Source organism: Rhinolophus ferrumequinum, chromosome 20, assembly GCF_004115265.2.
Source record: "Rhinolophus ferrumequinum isolate MPI-CBG mRhiFer1 chromosome 20, mRhiFer1_v1.p, whole genome shotgun sequence".
Lineage (NCBI taxonomy): Eukaryota > Metazoa > Chordata > Mammalia > Chiroptera > Rhinolophidae > Rhinolophus > Rhinolophus ferrumequinum.
Genome location: NC_046303.1, coordinates 48,995,935 through 49,017,646, shown reverse-complemented (window position 1 = coordinate 49,017,646; position 21,712 = coordinate 48,995,935). Strand labels below are relative to the sequence as shown.

General features: G+C 45.9%; 1 protein-coding gene across 9 annotated transcripts in view; it reads left to right on the top strand.

Annotated features, from left to right (window-relative positions):
* ATXN7L1 (ataxin 7 like 1) overlaps window positions 1–21,292 on the top strand; it is a 216,592-nt gene extending 195,300 nt beyond the window's left edge. For 7 of the 9 annotated variants that reach the window (XM_033088590.1, XM_033088598.1, XM_033088593.1 and 4 more), the window contains 6 exons: window positions 4,005–4,197; window positions 7,719–7,840; window positions 9,310–9,615; window positions 12,222–13,167; window positions 16,101–16,175; window positions 17,809–19,684. In XM_033088590.1, coding sequence (XP_032944481.1) covers window positions 4,005–4,197; window positions 7,719–7,840; window positions 9,310–9,615; window positions 12,222–13,167; window positions 16,101–16,175; window positions 17,809–17,850 — 1,684 coding nt within the window. In that variant the 3' untranslated portion in view covers window positions 17,851–19,684. Of the gene's footprint in view, window positions 1–4,004; window positions 4,198–7,718; window positions 7,841–9,309; window positions 9,616–12,221; window positions 13,168–16,100; window positions 16,176–17,808 lie in introns of all 9 variants that reach the window. The other 2 variants (XM_033088599.1, XM_033088591.1) reach the window with 2 other exon arrangements.
* The last annotated feature ends 420 nt before the right edge of the window (window positions 21,293–21,712 follow it).

Below are 21,712 nucleotides of genomic sequence, written 5' to 3'. Positions count from 1 at the left end.
AACATCTGTGAAGATAGGTTTTTTTAGCTTTTCTCTTTTCTTCATTATCTTCATTTCCTCCAGGTTTTTTTTTTTTTTTTTTTTTTTTTTGGTGTATGCATTTGGTATTTGGTTGGTCAGTCTCGTGTTGGAAATGTTCCAAGAATATTTAATGATCCCTATCCACTCATATGTAGAAGAGAGGCTCTAACAGGCTGACGAGAAGTCTACATGTGGAACTATCAACCAAAAGGTCATCGTGTCACCCATCATCCTTTTGCTGGAGGATTCCCAGAGGCAAGATCTGGAAGCCCTTTCTCTGGTGTCATTCAGTTTCTCAAGGAAAGAACCCTGCCTGGTGGTGTGCCTGGAAATAGGCATTCTGGGAGCACTGACTAAGGATCTGACTAGGGATAGCCCACAATCACCCTGTTTCCAGCCCTGTGCCTTACTCCTGATCTCTGCTGAGCATGGTGGCCCCATGTCTAGAGTCTTTCCAGTTCAATTACTCTGGACAGTAAGCCTTTGTTCTCTTGGAGAGCTGATGGGGGTCGGGGGAAGGGTTCCTGACAGATGGTGAGTAACCTGGCTGTGTGAGGTAGTAGTGATGACCTGTAGGTCCAACTACCACATATTAAGACTTTCAACTCTCCCGCCATGTTTAGTCCTCACCTCACCCATGACTTTTACAGCTCTAGGTAGCTCCCGGTGCCCTGTTTCTCAGAGGTTCTATGGTAGGTCAGCTCCTTTGCCACCAGTTAACACTTCTCCAGCCACATTCTGTCTTCTAAAAATATGTTAAAATCTCTTGTTCAGACTTACATCCGTTGGGATTCTTCAGGTACAAGTAGCAGCAAACCTAGTCTTACTAAACACTTAAATAATTAGGAAACTTTTATCACATGTAATAAGAAGTCCAGAGGTAAAAGGGCACCACCAGTCCCCAGAGATCAGAAGTTGTCTCTGCTTCGCTGCCCCTTTCATTCCACAGTTTTCAGTCTTTTAGCTTCATCTTCAAAGTTTATAGCAGCACTTTCAGGCACATGCAGATAAAACAAGGTCCAGTGAAGGTGGAGACCATCTTTTCCTTGTATCTCTTTTAAAGGTGAAAATAATCTTTGCAAAAGCATTGCCCTCCCCCATGCCCCACCCCCAAAAAACACTTTTTTTTTTATTTCTCATGCTTTTGTCCAAGCCAATCATTAGTAAAATAAATGAGATTCTGTTATTGGTTTGGGGGTTAAATGGAGGTTAGGAAGTCATCACCATTAGCTATCACCATATTTCTGCTGACCTTTTTGTTCTTTAAGGGTAATGCCTTTTTTATTCCTTTACTGTGATTTTAGTAGGCTTTTGGGAGGGAGAGGAGATAAGTGTGTTTGATCCATGTGCCCCATTTAACAGGAAGTTCTTCAGCCACTTTTTGACACATACCTGTACAACTAGCTCACTTTCTTTGCTTTTTTCTTTTGGTTCTTTTTAATTCTTGTTATTAAAATTTTCCCATGTACAGAAAAGAGAAAAATATAATGAACACCCTTATACCTAGTTTTAAGAATTGTAATATTAAGGTTTTACAATTATATTTACTTCATCTATATTTTTTAATGATATATTTTGAAATAAATTGCAGGTGTCATGGCTCTTTAAAGATTTCCAAATGGATCCTTAAAAAATAAAGATATTTTCCTATATAACCATGACACTATTACCACACTTAACAAAATCCAGCTCATTTCTATCTCCTGCAGGACAGGGAGGTCCTGTCATAGTGAGGAAGGCTTCAAAAAGAGCCTACTAGAAAGTTTGGAAACAACTTAAATGTTCATGAATAGACTAGTTAAGTAAAGTGGGAAATATCCATATTATGGAATACTGGGGAATATTAAAAATGATGATATAGTTCTATACATGGAAAGATTTCTACTTCATTAGGTTTAATAAAAAAGCATGTCGCAAAGTAGTATGTCCAGTATGATCCAGTTCTTGCTTAAAAATGCAGGTGCCTATGTATGCATAGTACAGTCTGGAAGGATTTAAATCAAAATCTGATAGCATTTGATCTTGAGTGGCAGGATTATACATGCTGTTTTCTTTCTGAATATGTTTCAGCATTATCAAAATTGTTTTACTATTTGGGCTCTAAAGAGGCAATAGTGTGGTTGCCCCTTCTGGTACAGGAGAGTCGGTCTCCGGGAATGCAGCCGGGGAGATGTGTCTCTGGACTGGTGACTTTTGACATGCAGCAGCAATGATATCTTTGTGTTTTATAAGTATGCCAAGGTGACAGTCAATAATAAACTGTCATACTAACAGAGTTCTTGCAATAACACTGAACCGTTACCTGTGGCTTTGTTTGGGGTATTTTTGTGTTGTTTTTTTTTTATTATTATGGTAAAATATGCATAATAAAATTTACTATTTCTAAATGTACAGTTTAGTGACAGTAAGTACATTGACACTGTGGTACAATCCTCACCACGGTCCATCTCCAGAACTTTTTCGTCATCCCGTACTGCATCTCTGGACTCATTAAACACCAACTCCCCATTCCCCCTTCCCAGCGCCTGGTAACCACCGTTCTACTTTCTGTCTGGATGGATTTGACTATTCTAGGTGCCTCATATAATTGGAGTCATACAACATTTGTCCTTTGTGATCGGCTTATTGCACTTAGCATAATGTCTTCAAGATTCATCCATTTTGTAGCTTGTATCAATACTTCATTCCTTAAAAAAAAAATCATTCCATTTTAAGACTTAATATTCCATTGTTTGGATGTGCCATATTTTGTTTACTCATTCTTCTACTGGTGGCCATTTGAGTTGTTCCTGCCTTTATGGCTTTACTTTTAAATAACTGTGCTTTGGGGATCCAGTTTGAACTCAGGTATTTGACACCTAGAAAGATTTCAAAGCAACAAAGAATCCAGAGTGACAATGAGGGAGAAGGGACGCAAATCACCGTGCTGCTTCATGTGACTTCAAGGGGCAACTTTCAGTGAAATACGCGGAAAACTAATTTTTTTAAGGATTTTGATTTTTTTTTTTCCCCAAAACTTCTTTTTCTCCCTTTCTCCCTGGCTAATCCCCTGATGAAAATAGAGAAGCAGTAAAAACAACTGATAACTAACTTCGACTGTTTTTCTCTTCTACTGATGTGGGTGTGTTTGTTTTGTGTTTGGTTTTGCCTTGTTTTGTGTTTTTTCCTGCTTGGGAAGTGTGTAGTACCACCTCTTACTGTGACCTTGCTTTTCTACAAGCTGAGCCATAATTGAGATGAGACCTGTTGGATAATTTATACACATGAAATTCATTTATTCCTTCATTGAGAAACACATTTCTTCACCACCTACTATGAGCCAACCTTGCCAGTGGCTTGTCAAAAATTAAATGGAAACATTCATCCTCAGAAGACACAATTAGACTACATGTGGCTGGATAGTAAGAAACTGGCCTGGTTATGGGGTAAGGGACTTGTGGCTCCATCACTGGGACAAAAGCTTTTCTCATGCTTTCATGTCATCAGTATGATAACAATTTCATAAAGCCGTGGTTCAATAGCAAAAAAAAAGTGTTTCTAGGGCTGTCTTTCATCATCACTGATATTTTGTCAATTGTTTTGAACTTGTTTACCTAGTTGATCTACCTGTCAAGTTCCTCTTTCGAAGAGAAGGAACTATATATGGTAGTACAAATTATATGCAAATGGTTGAATAGTTATAACTGAACTCATGGAAGACTCATTTTAAGTTAAATTAACTCTCTGTCACACTACTGTATTTTTACATTCTGCTTACGCTGCTGGCGTTTTCCCTCGTGCCTGGATTCAAGCAGGGCAGAATGTCAGGCCCAGCGGATCTGTAGAGAGCTGGTCACTGCTAACCTTCTCAGCCTGAATGTTTCCCTGATGCAGAGTGGCATGGACCTGGGAAGAATAATTGGGCTGCGTTCTGAGCTCCGTTAAACTGGGTGAGTCTTGTCTCCCCAGAAAAGCTTATTCTATTTGTCCTCTCTTGCCCTTAGACCATCATCTGCAAACAGCATAAGCAGCAGCACATCTTCAAATCATAGTGGCTACACTCCGGAACTCCCTCTGCCCCCAGCTGGAGGTGACCTCGCCAGCCGACTGTCGAGTGATGAAGGGGAGATGGACGGAGCCGACGAATCCGAGAAGTTAGACTGTCAGTTCTCCACCCACCACCCCAGACCTCTTGCGGTAGGCCATCTGCTGTTTCCCTGTGTACATTTTTCCCCTGTGCTTTGTGGGCATTTAAGCGACTGTGTCAGCGGGCACACTTTTCTAAGGGAGATAGTCAGGACAGTGTTTTATGGAAAGGCTTACCCCGAGGTTGAATGATTGCCTTAGGAATACCCTTGAGGGTCACAGAAGGAAAGGAAAGGTCACCCAGCTGATTACAATCCTTTAAACACCTGAGTATGTGGTCCACCTTGAAGCAATAATGCTTGAGAAATGGTGTTTATATAAGTGCACTGGGGAGCTGACCTTCCGGCTTTGCCCATCTGAAAACAGAGCCTCTGATTTCAACAGTTACTAGTCTAGCTCACCTGCGTTGAGAACCGTCTGTCTGAGCAGTGTGCCAGGTGCCAGCCCTGGCTGGTTCTCTCCCCTGTTGGTTCGGAATTTTATTGTTATTAGTCAGTGTGACCATATGGCACCAGTACTGAGAGACAGAGAGAGAGAGAGAGAGTTGAGGAAATGAGAAGGCATTTCATGTCAGCATGACTGCTGATGAACAGAAAGGTCAATTTCTTCCCAATCCTTTCTCTTGTTAAAGAATCCACTTTAACAGTTCAGGTTGTTGAAATCTGGGTGGGAACCATAAGGAGGCATGAGCTGGAGGCTTGTTTATGTTTGCCGTATGAGCACTTGAGAAAGGAATGCTGGTGCTACCATCACAGGGCTGAATGCTGGGGCCTGGCATGTTGGACCCCACGGCCGGTTTGCTCTGCTGCCACCTGGAGCCCTACAGGAATAGCCCGGACTCTTCTTAGAGCTCAGGACTATGCAGGTGAAATCAATCCTGCATCAAGATAGAGTGAGTCCCCTCCTCCTTTCTGTTTATGAGATGAATGAAGGCCCACTTCACTTCCTGTTGATAGGAATGATGGTGCCCTGTGGTTCACCCATAGCCTGAGACTTTGCCTCGTGGCTAATTCCGAAATAGTGACGGATAATTAGGAATGCCTTTGACTGCCAGTAATAGAAAACCCAACTCGTACAGCGCATGCACTGCAGTCACTTAATTCTCTCATGTAACAAGAAGTCTAGAGGTAGGTGGTTCCAAGCTGGGGGAGAATCTCTGCAACCCTCTTTACCTTTCACACATGATCTCATTGTGTCTGCCACGGCTCCAATATCCCATCTTCACCCAGCAGCATTCTACACGGGATGGGGAGGCACAAACAGAAGTGGAGTCCTAAGGTGCCATCTTACATCATTTCATAGGGAAGAAAATCTTCCCGTGAACTTCTAGCAGACTTGCCCTTACGTCTGCCAGAAGTGAGTCACGTACCCACCCCTACACCACTCAATGGCATAGAAGGATGGGACTGCATTGTCCCAACATGGAGCCAGCCACAGTACATCCCAAGGTTCCAGGAAGAGACCCACCTTCCCTGCTCGTTGCTCCATGTCAAATATCAGAACAAAAGTGTGGTTCTGTTAGCAATGAAAAGGCAGGGAGAGGAGGGAGGGGTGGTAGTTGATGAGACTGGCGACCTGTGGGGTCTGCCCCAGTGGCCAACACACTGAGGATCACAGCTCTGCTGAGGGCATAATATGCGATCAGGAACAAGACCCTCTCAGGGCATCTGGCCTTGCATCTCTGTGAAAACAGAGACACAGATAGCAGACACAAAGGTGCTCCAGCTTCCAAGTCTGAAAGAGAGACCGGGTTCTACGAGCAGGCCAGACTCTGGAGCACATCAAATGTTTGTCCAAATGACAAGCTGCCAGGCTACAGAGGATTCGCTCAACTCTGGGCATGGCGGATATGTGTGCCCGTAATGTTTTGCTGATTTAAATGGAAAGGCCATGGATTTATTTCTTTGCTTTGTCCTGTCTCTCATGGTCAATTGATATGTGTAGTCATTTTTGTAATGAATACTCGTTAAGTGTGTCTTTAGCATCTGGGATGAAGGAAGAAAAGATGTCTAGACCTGGAATGGCTCCCACATGATGCTGGGGACCAGCTTCCACACTGGAGAGTTCCCTTTGTGTGCTTCTTGCTTAGTCAGCAAGAACTTAATATGAAAGTACAGAAAAGAGTTTTTTATCAGGAGTACCAGATTTGATGGGTGGCAAGATTTTAATGCAAAACCCCCAAAACATAAGCAGAAACGAAACAAAGGGAAGGTGTTGCATTTGCTCCTGAGAACTGTTCTAAAGGCTGGTTCCAGGAAGGGATTGTGGAACGAGTGCCAATCCAGCACTGTGTCTGGGAGGGAGGCCAGGAGCTGCTGGAGGCCTGGGGGTGGGGGGAGAAGTGGCATTTGAGTTATAGAGTCATTCGCAGACTCGTCTGAGCTCTAGACCAGCCAAATGTCACCTTCACAGAGGCTGTTTCTTGCATTTCTGGTTGTCCTAACATCATAATAAAATGATGTTTATTAAACATCTGACTTCCCTTATTTCAGCCGTATGTTTTAAATGTGATGGTTTGATTTAAACATTTTGTGGGACCTTAGCTCACCAATCCATCATTTAGCCCAAATCCCTACATCCTGATATTAAAGAAGAGCCCGAGGTCCCTGGCCTTTATACACTTATAATCAAGACAGGCACATAGGCATTATATACAACATAAAAAACCCGGGTAGTGCTCCAAGGTGAAATACTACCGTGTTTCCCCGAAAATAAGACCGGGTCTTATGTTAATTTTTGCTCCAAAAAACACATTAGGGCTTATGTTCGGGGGATGTCATCCTGAAAAATCATGCTAGGGCTTATTTTCCAGTTAAGTGTTATTTTCAGGGAAACATAGTATGATGAAGTATGCAGTAGGTGTGCTGTGGGGTTCAAGTGGCAAGGTCAGTCAGATAAAGGCCATTGGAAATGAGAGTCTTGATTAGGGCTCTGAGGGTGGGAAGAGTTGGGATTGACACAGAAGAGGGAAGAACATGGCAGGTGGAGGGAATAGCATACATGGAAGCTTAGAGGCAGTGATGTGTCCCAAGGCAGCCTGCAGGTACTGATAGGAGGGGAGGAGAGGTCAGGACGATGAAAGGAGGAGTTTAGCCTGCTTAGAAGTGAAGTGCCTCTGCTGACAACAGGTAGGAAAGGTGTGACCAGTTGGCAAGACATTAGAACGAGGTGTTTCCATTACTATGATGAGAAGCAAGGAACCACCAAGTTCCTTAAGAAGATGGCTGATTTGATAAGCAGGTGGTGCTGAAACATCACCCTAACTGCTCCTTGTGTGGTTTCGGGTTTTTTTTAACCTAAAATGCTGGCTTAATCCCACATGTAGAGAAGGTAGACCTCAGTGCCACATAAATTTGAACAGCAATATTGTTGAGTCATAACGTGAGGTTCTGCAGAAAATCTAGAGCTCAAACTGATGCACCACAGAAGTATTTTTGGCCTCAGTACTATTTGCTTCTTTATTTTGAGTCAAAGTATACCCCTGTGTGTTTTTATGCAAATGTTATTTTTCTCTGTATGGTTTATATTCGCTTATTAACCTGTAATCAAAATTAAAATTTGTTTTCTCACAGTTTTGCTCATTCGGGAGTCGCCTCATGGGACGAGGGTACTATGTGTTTGACAGAAGATGGGATCGTTTTCGATTCGCACTAAACTCCATGGTAGAAAAACACTTGAATTCACAGATGTGGAAGTAAGTGAGCCATTTTTGTGCAATAGAAGATCAGAGCTGCCCCACAAATATCTGAACCTCAGCTTTCTAAATGAATATCAGTAGTTGGCTTTTCATAGAACAAAATGACTCTGAAGCAGGATTCGTGATTAATTCTTAAATGTCAGCTCTTCTGAATGGCTTGCCTACAGTTTGTCAGAGACACATACGATGTATACTATGCCTTGTCTTCTTTGGAGATCATTTTTGTGTTGGTAATCTTCTAAGTGAAAAAGGTATTAGATGAGGTCTTATTTACTTAACAGTGTGAAAGAGCCTTTTTGCAATGACTAAGGACATCTAAGGATATAAAGAATATGCTCTGTTTGTAATGTTAAAGCTATGAAGTCAATACCCAAAATTTCATAATGGTCATGGACCAATTTCGAATTGTTTCGTGTTCTGTGAAAACAGTATGTTCAGCGGCCAACAGGGCAGATCCTGAGTGATGTTGTGAAGTTGGTTAAGCTTGTCTCTGGCCCTTCCCACCTCCCTAGAACTCTCTCCTCACCTCGCTTCACACTTCTCTCTCACCTAAACCCAAGCTTACATTCCATTTCTCTGATGCCCCTTTATCCTCTAACACCTCCAATATATTTACATTTTCATAGGAGATTTATAAAAAGGGGAGGAAACCTTCCTGACTTAGGAAAATGCTATTGTGAAGGAATGACCGGCGAGGCCCTCTTGAAGCCCAGCACATGAGGCACTGCTGTTCTGGCCCCTCGATAAAGCAAGGCCAGCCTGCTGGCTACCCCCATCCCCACTCCTCTTAAGATATCATAACCTGTTAGAAGCATGGATCTCTCGGGTCTAGGCCCAGATGATTCAGGCAAGGCAACTCTGAACCCCTCGCCCTGCCCAGCAAAGCCCAGGACAGACGAGAAAGGGATTCCTGAGAAATGGGAGAGTACTGACAGTGGGGATGAGAACAGAATTCACAACTTACCCTTCTCTCAGGTTTCCTCCTCTCTCCCAGGCAGCTGTGGCATCTCAGCCCCTTTTCACCATGGTGCCCAAAGAGCTTCCAGGCCTGAACTTCTAGGAGGAGGAAGCCCCATTGTGTCTGCAGTAAACTCTCACAGTGGATTTAGGACTAAATATTAACACTTCCTGTAAAGTAGGAAAGGGCCACAAGAGAAGCTTACCATTTCTTCCCATTTAAGTGACTGCCTGCTGTGTCTAAAAGGCACCCTGATACCTACCTGTGTCCATTCTAAACAGCTACAAATGGGCGCTGTATGCGGGTTTACCTTGTTTGCGGTTATTCGGTGATGTATGCTTCTGAGATGGTTCCCCTGAGATGGCAGCCAGCCCTGGTGATTCTCGCAGCTCTTTGCTCTCCTGTGTTGTGGAAGTGTAAATCCTGGACACATGGCAGGAATGTGTTGATCTGTATTTCGCTACCTGGTGTCCTGTCAGCTCAAGCTCCATATTCCTTTCCTCCTCAGGCACAGAAACCCGAGCCACAGGGCATCAGGTCCCTCCCCCCTTTTCAGGACTTGCCTAACCAATCTGCTGTCACTGAGCAACATTGGGGCTGCCTGGGTGTCAACTCTGGAGAGCGTAGCACCCCGCTGCCCTCTCAGCCTCGCTGCCCAAACCCCAGGCCCCGACGGGCCCGAACCTGGAGGGATGGCAGCCGATGGGGGCGTGGAAGACATTAGGAAGAAAAGGAACGGCCAAGACTCTTTTTTCTTTAACAAGCATTTAACTCTGCATCAGGAGACGCCAACACAGTATTCTCTTTCAGCCAGGTCAGCATCTGGAGCTCCATGCCAGCTGGCAGGGGAGGATGGGCACTGTCAGTAATTTATTCGCATCTGTGGGCTTTTTACGGGACGTCCCTAGGCCAGTGAGCAAAGCTTAATCCGGGCACAGCCTGCAAAGCTGAAATCCACTGCCGTTCAGCCCCAAGGAAAAGACATAAACTGCTTAACGTGGGGGTGAGGGGAGGAGCTCCCGGGGACAGCGAGCGGCCGTGCGGCCCTTGCCCTGCTTCTCCCTGCCCTTTCTCCCCTCCTGCCTCTGCTGTCCACTTAGGATCAGTGCGAGAGGAAGGAAAGGGAAAGAAAGTGTGCCGAAACATAGCCCCCGTCCTAATCCTGAGTGTCAGCCGGGTAAGACTGAGCACTTCAGCTCGGCTTGTCAGCACAAGCTGAAGCATACGTTTATACTATTAAATGGGAAATTTACAAATTGGGCCATTCAGAGGACATTCCAGTGAAGGTCATTGAATGGGGTCCTCTCTACATGAGCCATTTGGTATTTGTAAATAACTTTGTATTACAAGTAACTGCCAGGCCTCTGCCCACATATATTTCTATCCAGACTGTAGCTCTGGTAAGAAACTTGAGCTGAGGACAGACTGAGCGGGAGGCCTGCAGTGCCACAGCCAGGCCGCAGACAGCAGGGCAGGTGTGCTGACACGGTGTACTCTGACAGATGTCCCGCGGTGCTGTTGGGAAGGGGTGTGCGGTACCGGGCAGTTCTAAGGGCGTGCTTAACCCTCCCGGTCTGATTATGGGAGTCCTGGCCCGGCATGCACAGTTATGTTGCTGCTGAGAATTCACCTGCTCACCCATCCACTCACCCATCATCCATTCATTTGTTCACTCATTCATTCATTGCAGTAAGTACCAATAGAGCACCGAAGTAGTGCTGACGGGATCTTCAACATTCTTTAGGCTTAAAAGAAAGTAGATTTTCAAACACCGTCATGGCCACACTGGGTTGGACAACATTTTTCTGTTCTCTTTGATCTCCTCGCTTTGATATTTTTCAAGGACTCTGTGCTTCTATATTCAAAGATTCCTCTCGATTCCTCCAAGAGAACAGAACTAAGAGAGACATTTCCTTCTCGGCAGGGCCTCTTTTCAGAGTTCCCTGGTACCACAGCTGGGAGGGCAGCCTCCCAGGACACAAGGAACTGGAGAAGCCCCACCTCACACCTTGCTGCAAGCTCCCAGGGTGCAGGTCCCAAGCCTGCCCACTCCCAAGTGTTGCTTTCCAAGAAGAAGAAGAGCAAATTCCTAACTGCTGGGGAGCCCCAGCTATGCTGGAAATATTTCCAGGGGACGTGAGTTGGGGGTGGGGGCCAAGGTGAGAGACAGGAAAGAGCCGGCTTAATATTTACCTGGCTCCTGAGCTCAGCATCTTTTCCTGCAAAATCAGGAACAAGTGGTGATTCCAAGGCCTCCGTGCTCCTCCCCAAAGTAACAGCAGCAGCAATCCAGGCCGTGGTTTGGAAGGAGGAGCTGTTTCCAGCACAAGTGAAAAGATGGAGTTTGCAGAGAGGCCCCAGAAGTGGCCCACTGCCTGGTGCTGGCCTTGGCTCCACGGAGTGTAAGAAGCGTGGGGTTTGCTCCCAGGCACCCCCAACCTCCAGGAAGACCTTCCCCATCCGTATGGTCTCCTGTGCCCATACCCTGCATTGCTCTTCAGAACAAACTAGAAATTCCTGACCCCTCTCTTTGGATTAAATGAGGGTGTCTGCACTCACCAATTCCTAACACACGGACAAGAAGACCTGTAGAAGGGCAGCCGCACCCCAATTATAGCTCCACTGAGTGAAGGGTGCAGTGCACAGGGAAAAAACCAGTCCTGGGTCTGGGCAACTTGACAACTCCCATCATTTCCCATCATGTCCCAACCCCCAACCCTCCACTGCCCTGTGGCCTCCATAGCACGGCCAACAGGAGCTAGCAGCCACAAGCTAACATGGAAACGCCTCTCTCCAGAGTAAACCAGAGGCTGCAGACAGGAAATGCAGGAGGTGGCTGGCCTGTAAGGAGAGGGGTGTTTCTCATTCTGCCTCAAGCCAAGAGCTGGGGGAGAGGCAGGGACAGGAGGAGGCTGGGAAGCCCTGACAGGAAGTGGACAGAGGCCGCAGGGGCACAGAGGGGCGCTCTGGCCCACGTGTGCAAGAGGCAAAGCCCTGTCCTCACTTCTTACTTCAAGCCAGGACCTAAGTGTGAAATGACAACATCTCATTAAAACCACCTTCATCACTACAAAAAAAAAAAAAAAAATAGGAGTGGAATACTGTTGGGGAAATTTATATTCTAAATAACATTCGCCTTTTATTCATGAACCCAGATCAGCCATTATCCAATAGTCAAGCATGGAGAAAAGGCTCTGAAAACCTGAAAGTGCTTAAAAATAGGGTGCTGAATATTGCCATGCGGGGAGCCATAGGGAAGGGCCATAATTCAGATTCTACCATCCTTCAAGGCTTCATTTTCCATAGTCTGGTTCTACTGGGGTTTTCGCTGTGGCCCCGATGCTCACATTTAATCGAGCCTCTGGAGCAATGCCAAGCCTGTTTCTCACTGTTTCTCTTTCACTCTTCTCTCATGTTTAGGAAGATCCCTCCTGCGGCAGATAGCCCCATGCCCTCGCCAGCAGCCCACATCACCACCCCTGTTCCAGCATCCGTTTTACAGCCTTTCAGCAACCCCAGTGCTGTGTATCTTCCTTCAGCTCCCATCAGCTCGAGACTCACCTCTTCTTACATAATGACATCAGCCATGCTCTCAAACGCAGCTTTTGTGACATCGCCGGACCCAAGCGCCCTCATGTCACACACCACAGCTTTCCCTCATGTGGCTGCAACCCTCAGCATCATGGACTCAACCTTCAAGGCCCCATCTGCCGTGTCCCCGATACCAGCCGTCATCCCTTCCCCATCCCACAAGCCATCCAAAACCAAAACCAGCAAATCCTCAAAAGTCAAAGACCTGTCAGCCCGTAGCGACGAGTCTCCAAGTAACAAAAAGAGGAAGCCTCAGTCCTCGACTTCCTCCTCCTCCTCCTCCTCCTCATTCTCCTTGCAGACATCCCTCTCGTCTCCATTGTCAGGGCCCCACAAAAAGAACTGTATTTTGAATGCCAGTTCAGCTTTGAACTCCTATCAGGCGGGCCCTCCCTATAACAGTCTGTCTGTGCACAACTCAAACAATGGGGTGAGCCCACTCAGTGCCAAACTGGAGCCCTCAGGACGGACCTCACTGCCCGGCGGCCCCGCGGACATAGGGAGACACATGGGCGTGGTGGGCGGCAGCAGTGAGTCCTGTGCCCTCTCGGTGCCCTCCCTTGCAGGGGACCTCTCTCTGGCCTCACACAATGCCGTGTCTTCTCTGCCCCTCTCTTTTGACAAATCAGAAGGAAAAAAGCGTAAGAACTCGAGTTCTAGTAGCAAAGCCTGTAAAATCACTAAAATGCCTGGTATGAATAGCGTTCACAAAAAGAACCCACCCAGCCTTCTCGCACCGGTGCCCGATCCCGTTAACAGCACCTCCTCTCGGCAGGTAAGGGACCCATCCTTCCAGGGGCCTCCTGGCAAGACCTTCTCAGCCCGGGGAGCAGGGGAAGCTGGGCAGTGCCCCTTAGCCAGGTGGGTCAGACAGGTAATGCAAGCGTGACTTCTCGTCTCGTTTTCCCCATAGGCGATTGTCCCCTTCTGCTCTGAGAGCAGTTTATTTAACAAATACTTTCTACAGCTCTCGCTAAGTGCTATTCGAAGCGCTACACAAATATTCATTTAATCCCACAACAACACAGCGCAGTTGGTGCAATTGTTATCACTTTACAGATGAGGAAACTGAGGCACAGAGAGATTCTGAGTTCCCCACTCCACTTCTGTCTATTTTATATCTTGAGGTTCTGAGGACAGTTTTATTAAAGAATTCTGTTGCCAAGAAGTTTTATCTGATCTATTGGAGTCCCCTTAGGAAGAGCCAAGGCCCAGGCAGGTTACAGGATGACCCGGGGTCCCACCTGGGAGTGGTAGCTTGTGCTTGCAGCTCCCAGGTAACTGTTCTCACTTTACCTGGCTGCCTTGACCCCCACCTCCTCCTGATATAACTCTTTTTCTCCTAAAGTAAAATTGTAATTCACACCAACACAGAAGCGTTCCATGCCATTGTATAAGTAGGAGGGTGTATTGTGAGGAAAGCTGGGGGAATGTGGCGTGGTCCAAGAAGAATCTGTGTTTCTTTCCCTTGAGCTCTGTTCACATCGTCAAATCTAGTCTTCTCCTCTGGCCGGGGAAGCTACTTGGGAAAGCCACCCCCACCCTCATTGGACTCGGGTGCTGTTTGAGCGCAGAGGAGCAAGCAGAAGCGGGAGGGGCGGAGTCTGGCGGGAGGGCCTCGTCTGCAGGCCTGCGCAGGGCCTCACAGTGCCGGGGCAGCGTGCACCGACCGTAGCAGCAGCCCCAGGTTTACCACCGCAGAATTACGTGGGCCGGACCCTAAGCCCCGCCCCGTCTGGAGATGAGGACTTTGGAGAGATGAGAGGCAGTTGTTAAAAAGATGTTTTATTGTTTTGTGTCATCTTTATATGAAATTCTAAAACCTCACGAAGAGAACATCTTGAGGGGGATTCACAAATCACAAACACTTGAAAAACAGCAAGTTTGGATCCCAAGGGCCAGACAAGCTGCAACTGAGGCCAAGGTGAGAGAGGGGGAGACATAGGTCCTCTCAGTAGAGCCGGGGCACTTGCACACGTCTGCAGCTGCAGCAGATGTGCTGCCATTCTGACTCCCTAGTTTCTGGGGTGCAGGGGGAAGGGGACCAGCACCCTCAGGCCCTACTCCGAAGCTAAACTGCTGGTCGATGCAACCTCCAAGTGTCAGGATGGAGGGCACAGCCAGGATTTCCCAAAATTGAATGTGTACATGAATTACCTGGGGCTTTGTTAAAATGCAGATTCTGAGTCAGCAGGTCTGGGGTGGGGCCTGAGCGTCTGCATTTCTAGCAGGCTTTCAGGCAGTGCCACCTGCACTGGTTTGTAGGCCACACCCTGAGCAGCAAGACTAGTCACCCGTTTTCGGTAAGTTCTAGCAGCTAACACTTTCTTAGGGGATGGGCTCTGTTCCAAGCACTTCTGATGTATTATCTCATTTAATCTTTACTTGTTGTTATCCCCATATTACAGAGAAGTGAGCCAAGGCACAGCAAAATTAATCAACATGCCCAAAGTCACACAGCAAATAAGTAGTAGTAGGGCTGGAATGTAGGCCCAGTCCATTTGGCTCTGGAGTCTGGGCTCTTAACCCTCATGCCTCTGTATTGAGTAAATGTGGCTCTGTTGACTCTGGTCTCCAGGACCATAAGAAATGTTTAGCAAACACGAGGGATCAGTTGACACCAGTGGTGCAAGGAACAGACGAACCTCCACCAGTAAGTGCTCATCAGGAGGGAAACCAGAAAAGATGATGAATTTAATGGCTGTCTTGGGTCTAGCCAGCATTGGTTCTCTAATGCAGGGTGGGTGCTTATCACCAGGCCAGGGTCACCACCAGTGATTTCCAAGTGTTGGGGGAAAGGCCTTTGGAATCTGTTGATTCTCTTCGGAGACTGGGATGCACATAGCGTGAGGTTGAGAAATTCAAGGGAAACGTGTTTGGGGACCAATTAATTGGATCTGGTATAGGTGTAAAGCCAGAATTTGCCACCGAGGTATTAAATTGAACAAAAAAGAAGACTGAATGTAAAGCAAATGTTTTTATGCAAAGTGCAGTTAATGTAGAAGACCAGCTCTTCATAGGCCAGAGGCAGGAGCTGCCTATGAGGAGGTACTCACCTGAGGACCCAGCCAAGGGCAGTCACAGGAAGGGGAGGAGCCCGGCAGCCACACCCACATGCTCCCGGTGCCCTGGCCTAGGACCCAGCTCAGGCTCCCACTTGAAGGGAAGCTCAGTACCATCTTGCCATTTTTCTCAAGAACAGTAAGGTGTGCACTGTGTCTCCTGGCTAGGAAAACTGACCCAGAAAAAGACCCAAGCTTTTATCCCCAGCTGGTCCAAGGGAGTCTGGGCTGGAAACAAGGCAGATCTGGGACTGAGGTCAGAGGTGGATGAGTTTGTGTAACCCTCTGGCCACAGGTTGAAAAGCTGGCCGTCCGCTGAGTGAAATGCTGACAGGAGGGGCCAGGCCTCTGGCCAGATGCCTCTGTCCTCATCCATGAAGGTCCCAGTCTCTACATTGGGGAAGCAGAATTAAGAGTTCCTCTCCATTATGCTTTCCCTCTGGAATGAGAAGCGCATTAGGGTACCCCCTGAAACGTTTTCATTTTCTCTGCCATTTAAGAGTGGAAACACGAGTTCCAAATCTATGTGAGGAGAATGAGGACGCTATTATGCAGCCCTATCCTTTCCCCTAGCAACACATGGTATCAGTGGGTCTTTCCCAAGCTGGCTCGCGCATCTGAGTAAGGCTTCACTGGTGTCTTTCAGGTTGGGAAAAATAGCAGCCTAGCTTTGTCACAATCCAGCCCTTCAAGCCTATCCAGCCCAGGACACAGCCGACAGGTAAGTTACTGGGGGGCAAAAGTACGTAGGGTCTCAGCAGGCTGGAAAGAATGTGGGCGTTGGAGTCAGACCCCGGTTCAAATCTCATCTCCAGTTAAGAGCATGGCAGCCTGGCTTCCACAGCTAGGCCTTCTAGTTACCAGCTGTGTGCCCTTGTGGGCCCTTCTAGTTATCAACTTCTCTGTGCTTCAATTTCCTCACCTATAATATGCGGATCATAATGGCCTGTGCTTCATATGGCTTCTATGAGGATCAAATTAATTTATTCACATAAAGCCTCTAGATAATGCCTGACACACAACACACAAGTATTAGCTATTTTATTATTATTATTATTATTAATTATTAGCAGCTGTGTAATATTAGGCAGATTACTTCTCTGAGTCTAATTTTTTCATCTGTTAAATGGCAAGATCGATACCTACCTCCTAAGGTTATTGTGAAAATTAAATAAGGCGATGTTGACTAAAGCGCCTTGCTCTTGGCAGATACCAGTCAGTGCTTTCCCAAGGCCTCTGGGAAGCGCTACCACTTCATGGTGGGAATATTCAGCGTAGATTTAGGAGATTTTATAAACTTGAGGTGTAAGAGTAGTCAGTGTATAAATGTTTTCCTCCAGTGGAGTGTGCGGGCGTGCGGGGGAGGCAAGGTGGGTAGAGAGTGGGATTGTGCATGTTTTACATGATTGGTAAAAATACAAATGTGGCTGCGTTGTGTTGTCTTAGATGTGCTGTAGGTTTTGCAGATGACAAATTGCAATGTGTTTGTCTGCACTTTGGCCTTTGGGATTTCCCCACAAATCTTGGGTAGAGTTTGAGTGAAGATTATAGGGAAATAGTCTTTGTATCCCCAAATCAAGGAGTGTGTCTCCACCATTCTGAGTCACTATGGCCCTTTGGGCCCCATTCTCCGTGCTGGGGGGCTGGTCTATGCTCAGGCAGTCTGCCTCTGCAGGGCTCACGGAGTGCCCTGCCCGAAGCTCCAGGCACGCCTGTGGAAACACAGCATGCTGGTGATCAGCGTTAGCAAATGTAGTAACAGCAACAATAAGAATTATAATTATAATAATACTGGCTATCATTTGCTGAGTCCTTTCTCTGCAGGTGCTGCGCTCAACGCTTTACACACATTTAAACCTTTTAACACCCTGTGACAAAATTATTATCCTCATATTATAGATGAACATGCCTAGACTAAGAGCCTAAGTAACTTGAACCCAAAACATCTATCTCAAGTCTCTGTACTAATCCCAACACTCAGCCTCTTCCTTAGACAATCTCCATGCTGTGTGTAGGTTAGGTAGGAAAAGGTGAACTAACAGAGAGCAACAAATGAAGACAGATCACTTCCTCGAGTCCTCTCTCCTGGGGAGGAGCCCCGTGAGTGTCCCCAGGATTCATCCCTGCATTTCCCTCCACAGCTAGGATCTTTGTGGCTGCCCTACACGTATGGCGTCCTTTACCGCCATCCTCTCATATGCTCATTACAGCTGCCCTTTCCCTAATGCACGGAGTGGGATGGGATCCTTTTTACTGTGGATGAGGAAACTGAGGCTCCGTTTTCAAATCATCATGATAATCCCAAATGTATGGTTTTAAAACAAGCTTTTCTTTTCTTTTCTTTTCTTTCCTAGAAGACCACAAACAGGACGGGCAGGATAAGGACTCTTCCATAACAGGACTATGAAGCCACTTCCAAACCAATGCCCGGCCACCCACTCCTACCCTAGGAGGCCTTGGGGGGGGCGGGGATGAGGGCAGGGAGTGGGCAGTGGGGGTGTCCATTTCCTGGGCCCTGCCTGTGGCTCTGGCCTGGCCTTTCTTCTTTTTTTAATGACCAATTTTTAGTTTTGGAGAAAAAGAAAAAGGCAAAAGAACGTGAATTTGAGATTTACAGAAAACAATACCAGTGTTTTGTTTCCATTGTCTTTCGTTTGCCACATGTACACACCCTTCCAAGCTTGGGGTTACTCCTCCAGCTTCTGGTTCTGCTACTGCACCATCGTTTTTGCTCCAGTCGTGAGAGCAGACAGTGCAGGATGTCAGCTCCTGGTGGGCATCGTCGGAAACTTAAACTTTAGCCCGCGCAGAACTCCTTTCCTTTCCTCTCCCGCCCGCCCGTCCCTCTCAGCCCTTCCTACCTGCCTCTCACTGGGTCCCCAAGGCCATGAGAAAGAGCTGCCTCTCACAAGTTCCCCTCTAGACAGGGTGCTGGGAAGAGGGAGCTTTGCTGGGGAGCAGCCTGTGTTTGGGGAGCTGAGAGCAGAAGCGGGAGGGTGGGCCGAGGGCACTCATCAGGTTTCTGAGGTGCCCCAGCATGGTGGGAACCAGATGCTATGAGTGAAAGGGAGAAGAGCAGCCTTTTAATGATGCGGTTTCCCCAATACCACTGTCCAGCTGTGCAGCTCAGAGAGGATATACTGGGTCAGTTCTAGAATGGGCCTGGGAGCTGGCGGAAGCAGAATGTAGGGAGGCGGGGTAGGGAAAGACATCCCTCGAAAGACGATGGGAACTGGGTGCCTGTGATCCTCTGAGCTTGTTAGGAATCCATGCTGTAAAATCCCTTCCTGAACACCGTGTACACAGGCCCAAAGTTGGGCAAGCCGGAGACGGAAGCATCCCAGGGGAGAGGGTGCGAGACCCTTGGAAGCCACTCAGGAGGAGGCACGGTGCCCACAGCTGTGGAAGGTCTAGGCAAGAGGACAAAAAGCAGGGAGGGAAGGCAGGGTCTGGGGGAAAGCTTCCATGGCGGGTAAGGAGTCAGAGCCCTGGTGAGACTAAATACTAGCAGGGGCCTGCCCTGGGCCACGGGCCATGAGTCAGCATGTGCTGGGTTATCAGAGGCCTCAACTCGGATCCAGCCACCCCAGGAAGGAGTGGTAAGCCCAGCCACCGCCTGGTGAGGAAGAGCCATTGGGAAGAGAGAAGCTGGAGCCCTGCAGCTATGAACCTTCACACTGGAGTTTGGAAAGAACAGCAATACTAATAAGCTCTAATCAGGAATCAGTCAGGAAAGGAACTCAGTATAAAAGAGATGTTCTGTACTACTCATCGTGTAACTTTGCAAACGACGTAATGGCACAGATACTAAGAGGTTTTGCTTTATCCCTAAATCAGAAATTAATGCCAGTTTCGCAGCTGACACAAACCTCATCCCCACCCAAAACAATGTTTTCTTTCCCATCCCCCCAACCCAAAGATCAGACTACTGTTCAGTTTCACCACACGATTGGATTTTACAAAGACGGGAGCAAATGGAGTGATTTGCATCAATGGAGTTGCACTGACAGTGTTTCTTATAGGATTACTAAACTTTTTAATAAAAATGAAGACTTTTTTTAAAAAATCATGAGTTGATATTAGGTACCAGGACATTAGTTCAGATGATTTCATTTTTATTTCTACAGTGTTAAAAGTGCACTTATATGCTGGTTTATTTACATCTTGGGAAAAAAAGAGACTGCAAATTGAAGGGAAGATTGTTACTTTTTTTTAAAAAAAAAAAGGTTAAGGCAGATTTTAAGACGTATAAATGTTTAAGAAATTATAAACAAGGTTAGACCCTTTGAAAAAAAGTTTAGAAGATATTCTTAAAGTAAATTTTTATAGTGTTAATTTTGTAATAATTTATGTTTTACTATATTACAGAGCTAACTGACCAGAATAGTTTCAGAACAATATGAAACTTAGGAAAGTTTAAGCAATGTTTATATTTTTAAAATGTCCTTTGAATTATGTTTTTATTGTACATTTCTTCAAACTGAAAAGTATGTACATATCTTTGTTATTTTTGCACAATTTTTGTCTTGTTCGGTTTTAGAAGTCTGTTTTTTATAATTTATTTTGAGTTGTAAAACTTGCAGGAGTAAAAACAAACAAACAAACAAATCTCAGCAACAGAATAACCCTCTGATTTATAAACTCTTACATTCAAAGAGGGAAAACAAAGGTTGAGAGATTAAGTGGCTGCTTCTGAACATAATGTCTCGACAGGGACGGAAGGAGCGATTGGATAGTAGGTTTAAACATTTTAGCTCTCTGCATCTTGAATTGCAAGCTGGAATAAAGAGGGCCCCCCACCGAATGCTGCTGACTTGGTGAAAGACTGGCTCTGACCAAGGTGAGGACTTTTCTGGAAAACTGAGCAAAAAGGGAAAACCCACAGTGTTTCTTCCTTCACAATCAACCACAGGTTTACTTTATAATGATGTATTCAAAACTTACAGCTTGAAAAATGGAATGCAAATAAGATTTCCTTTGGGTTTGTTTTAATGGAGTTCAACTGGACCCGCCTACAAAGCACTATTAGGGTGATATCCTTTAGGTACTTCTTTTCTGCCCACCCCACTAAGCCCTCTCTCCCAGCCCCCTGACTGCACACACCCTCATTTGCCTGAAGATCTCGTGACTTGTCGCCAGCCACGGAGGCTCGAAAGCTCTGGTTGTTAAGCATAACGCAATGCATAGACCTGTCAGCCATAAAAACAAAGCGACTTGGATAACTTGTATGCCTTCTTTTGTATCAATGTACCAATTGTAAATAACGCTGATCAACCTTTGTAGAGAATAGTTTATACAGCATATTCTATTATTGCTGATTCTCAGTGAACTCTTGTTTTAAAAAAGGAAAAAAGAAATTTTCTATTTACACCTTCTATTTTGTTATTATGCTGTTGGCCCATGGCACTTTAACAAAACTCTGTGGGTTTTACGTAGCTGGTCAGTCATGGGGTATATTAAATAACTGTTGCACAGACAAGAATTTGCACCTGCTCATTTGTCCTTTCCTACTACCGATTTTAGAACCTTTTCCAGAAGAATTTTGAAGAAAGCATGTCCAAACATTCTAAACAAATGCCACACTTGTGGAGTGGGTTTCTTTTCTACGATCCATATTTTGTAACACTAAATATTTTCCTTCTTTGTCCCGCACCTTTATGTATTAGCACTATCAGATAGAATTCATTCCATGCCTGTGATATTGTAAGCAGAATAAATGTCTAAAGTAGGTGTAAATAGTAAATTCTATGGCTTACAGTTTTAAAAAGGAAAGAACAAACGTGTATCTATGGATACTGCCATGGTGCAGCACCAGGCCTGGAGACATTCTCCAGTGAGCGATTGTATTTTTTTTTTTTTTGGCTTTTTTTTTTTTTTTTTTTTTGTAACATGGCTTTGTAAATAAAATAATTTATATGTTTGTAAATCAAAGTCTTTGGGTTTTCCTAAAATTTAGACTTTTGTTATTTCTATTTTCTTTTGGGTGAAAGTGTTCTCACCAGAGGAGCCATCCTGCTAGGACACACTTTTGAGGCACAGAAGAGAAGAGAGTGAATTCATTCGACATTTTTATTTATGGAGCCTCCCGGCTGCGGCTGCTCCTGAGCTCGGCGCTCTGTGCTTAGTGATGAGAAGCAGACACAGTCCCAGCTGTTTTCTGGAAGCAACGCAGTGGGGGAGACAGTAAATAAATCGACACACCATCAAATGTGTAATTACGGATAGTGGCAAAGGCCGTGGTGGAAAGAACGGAGTTAT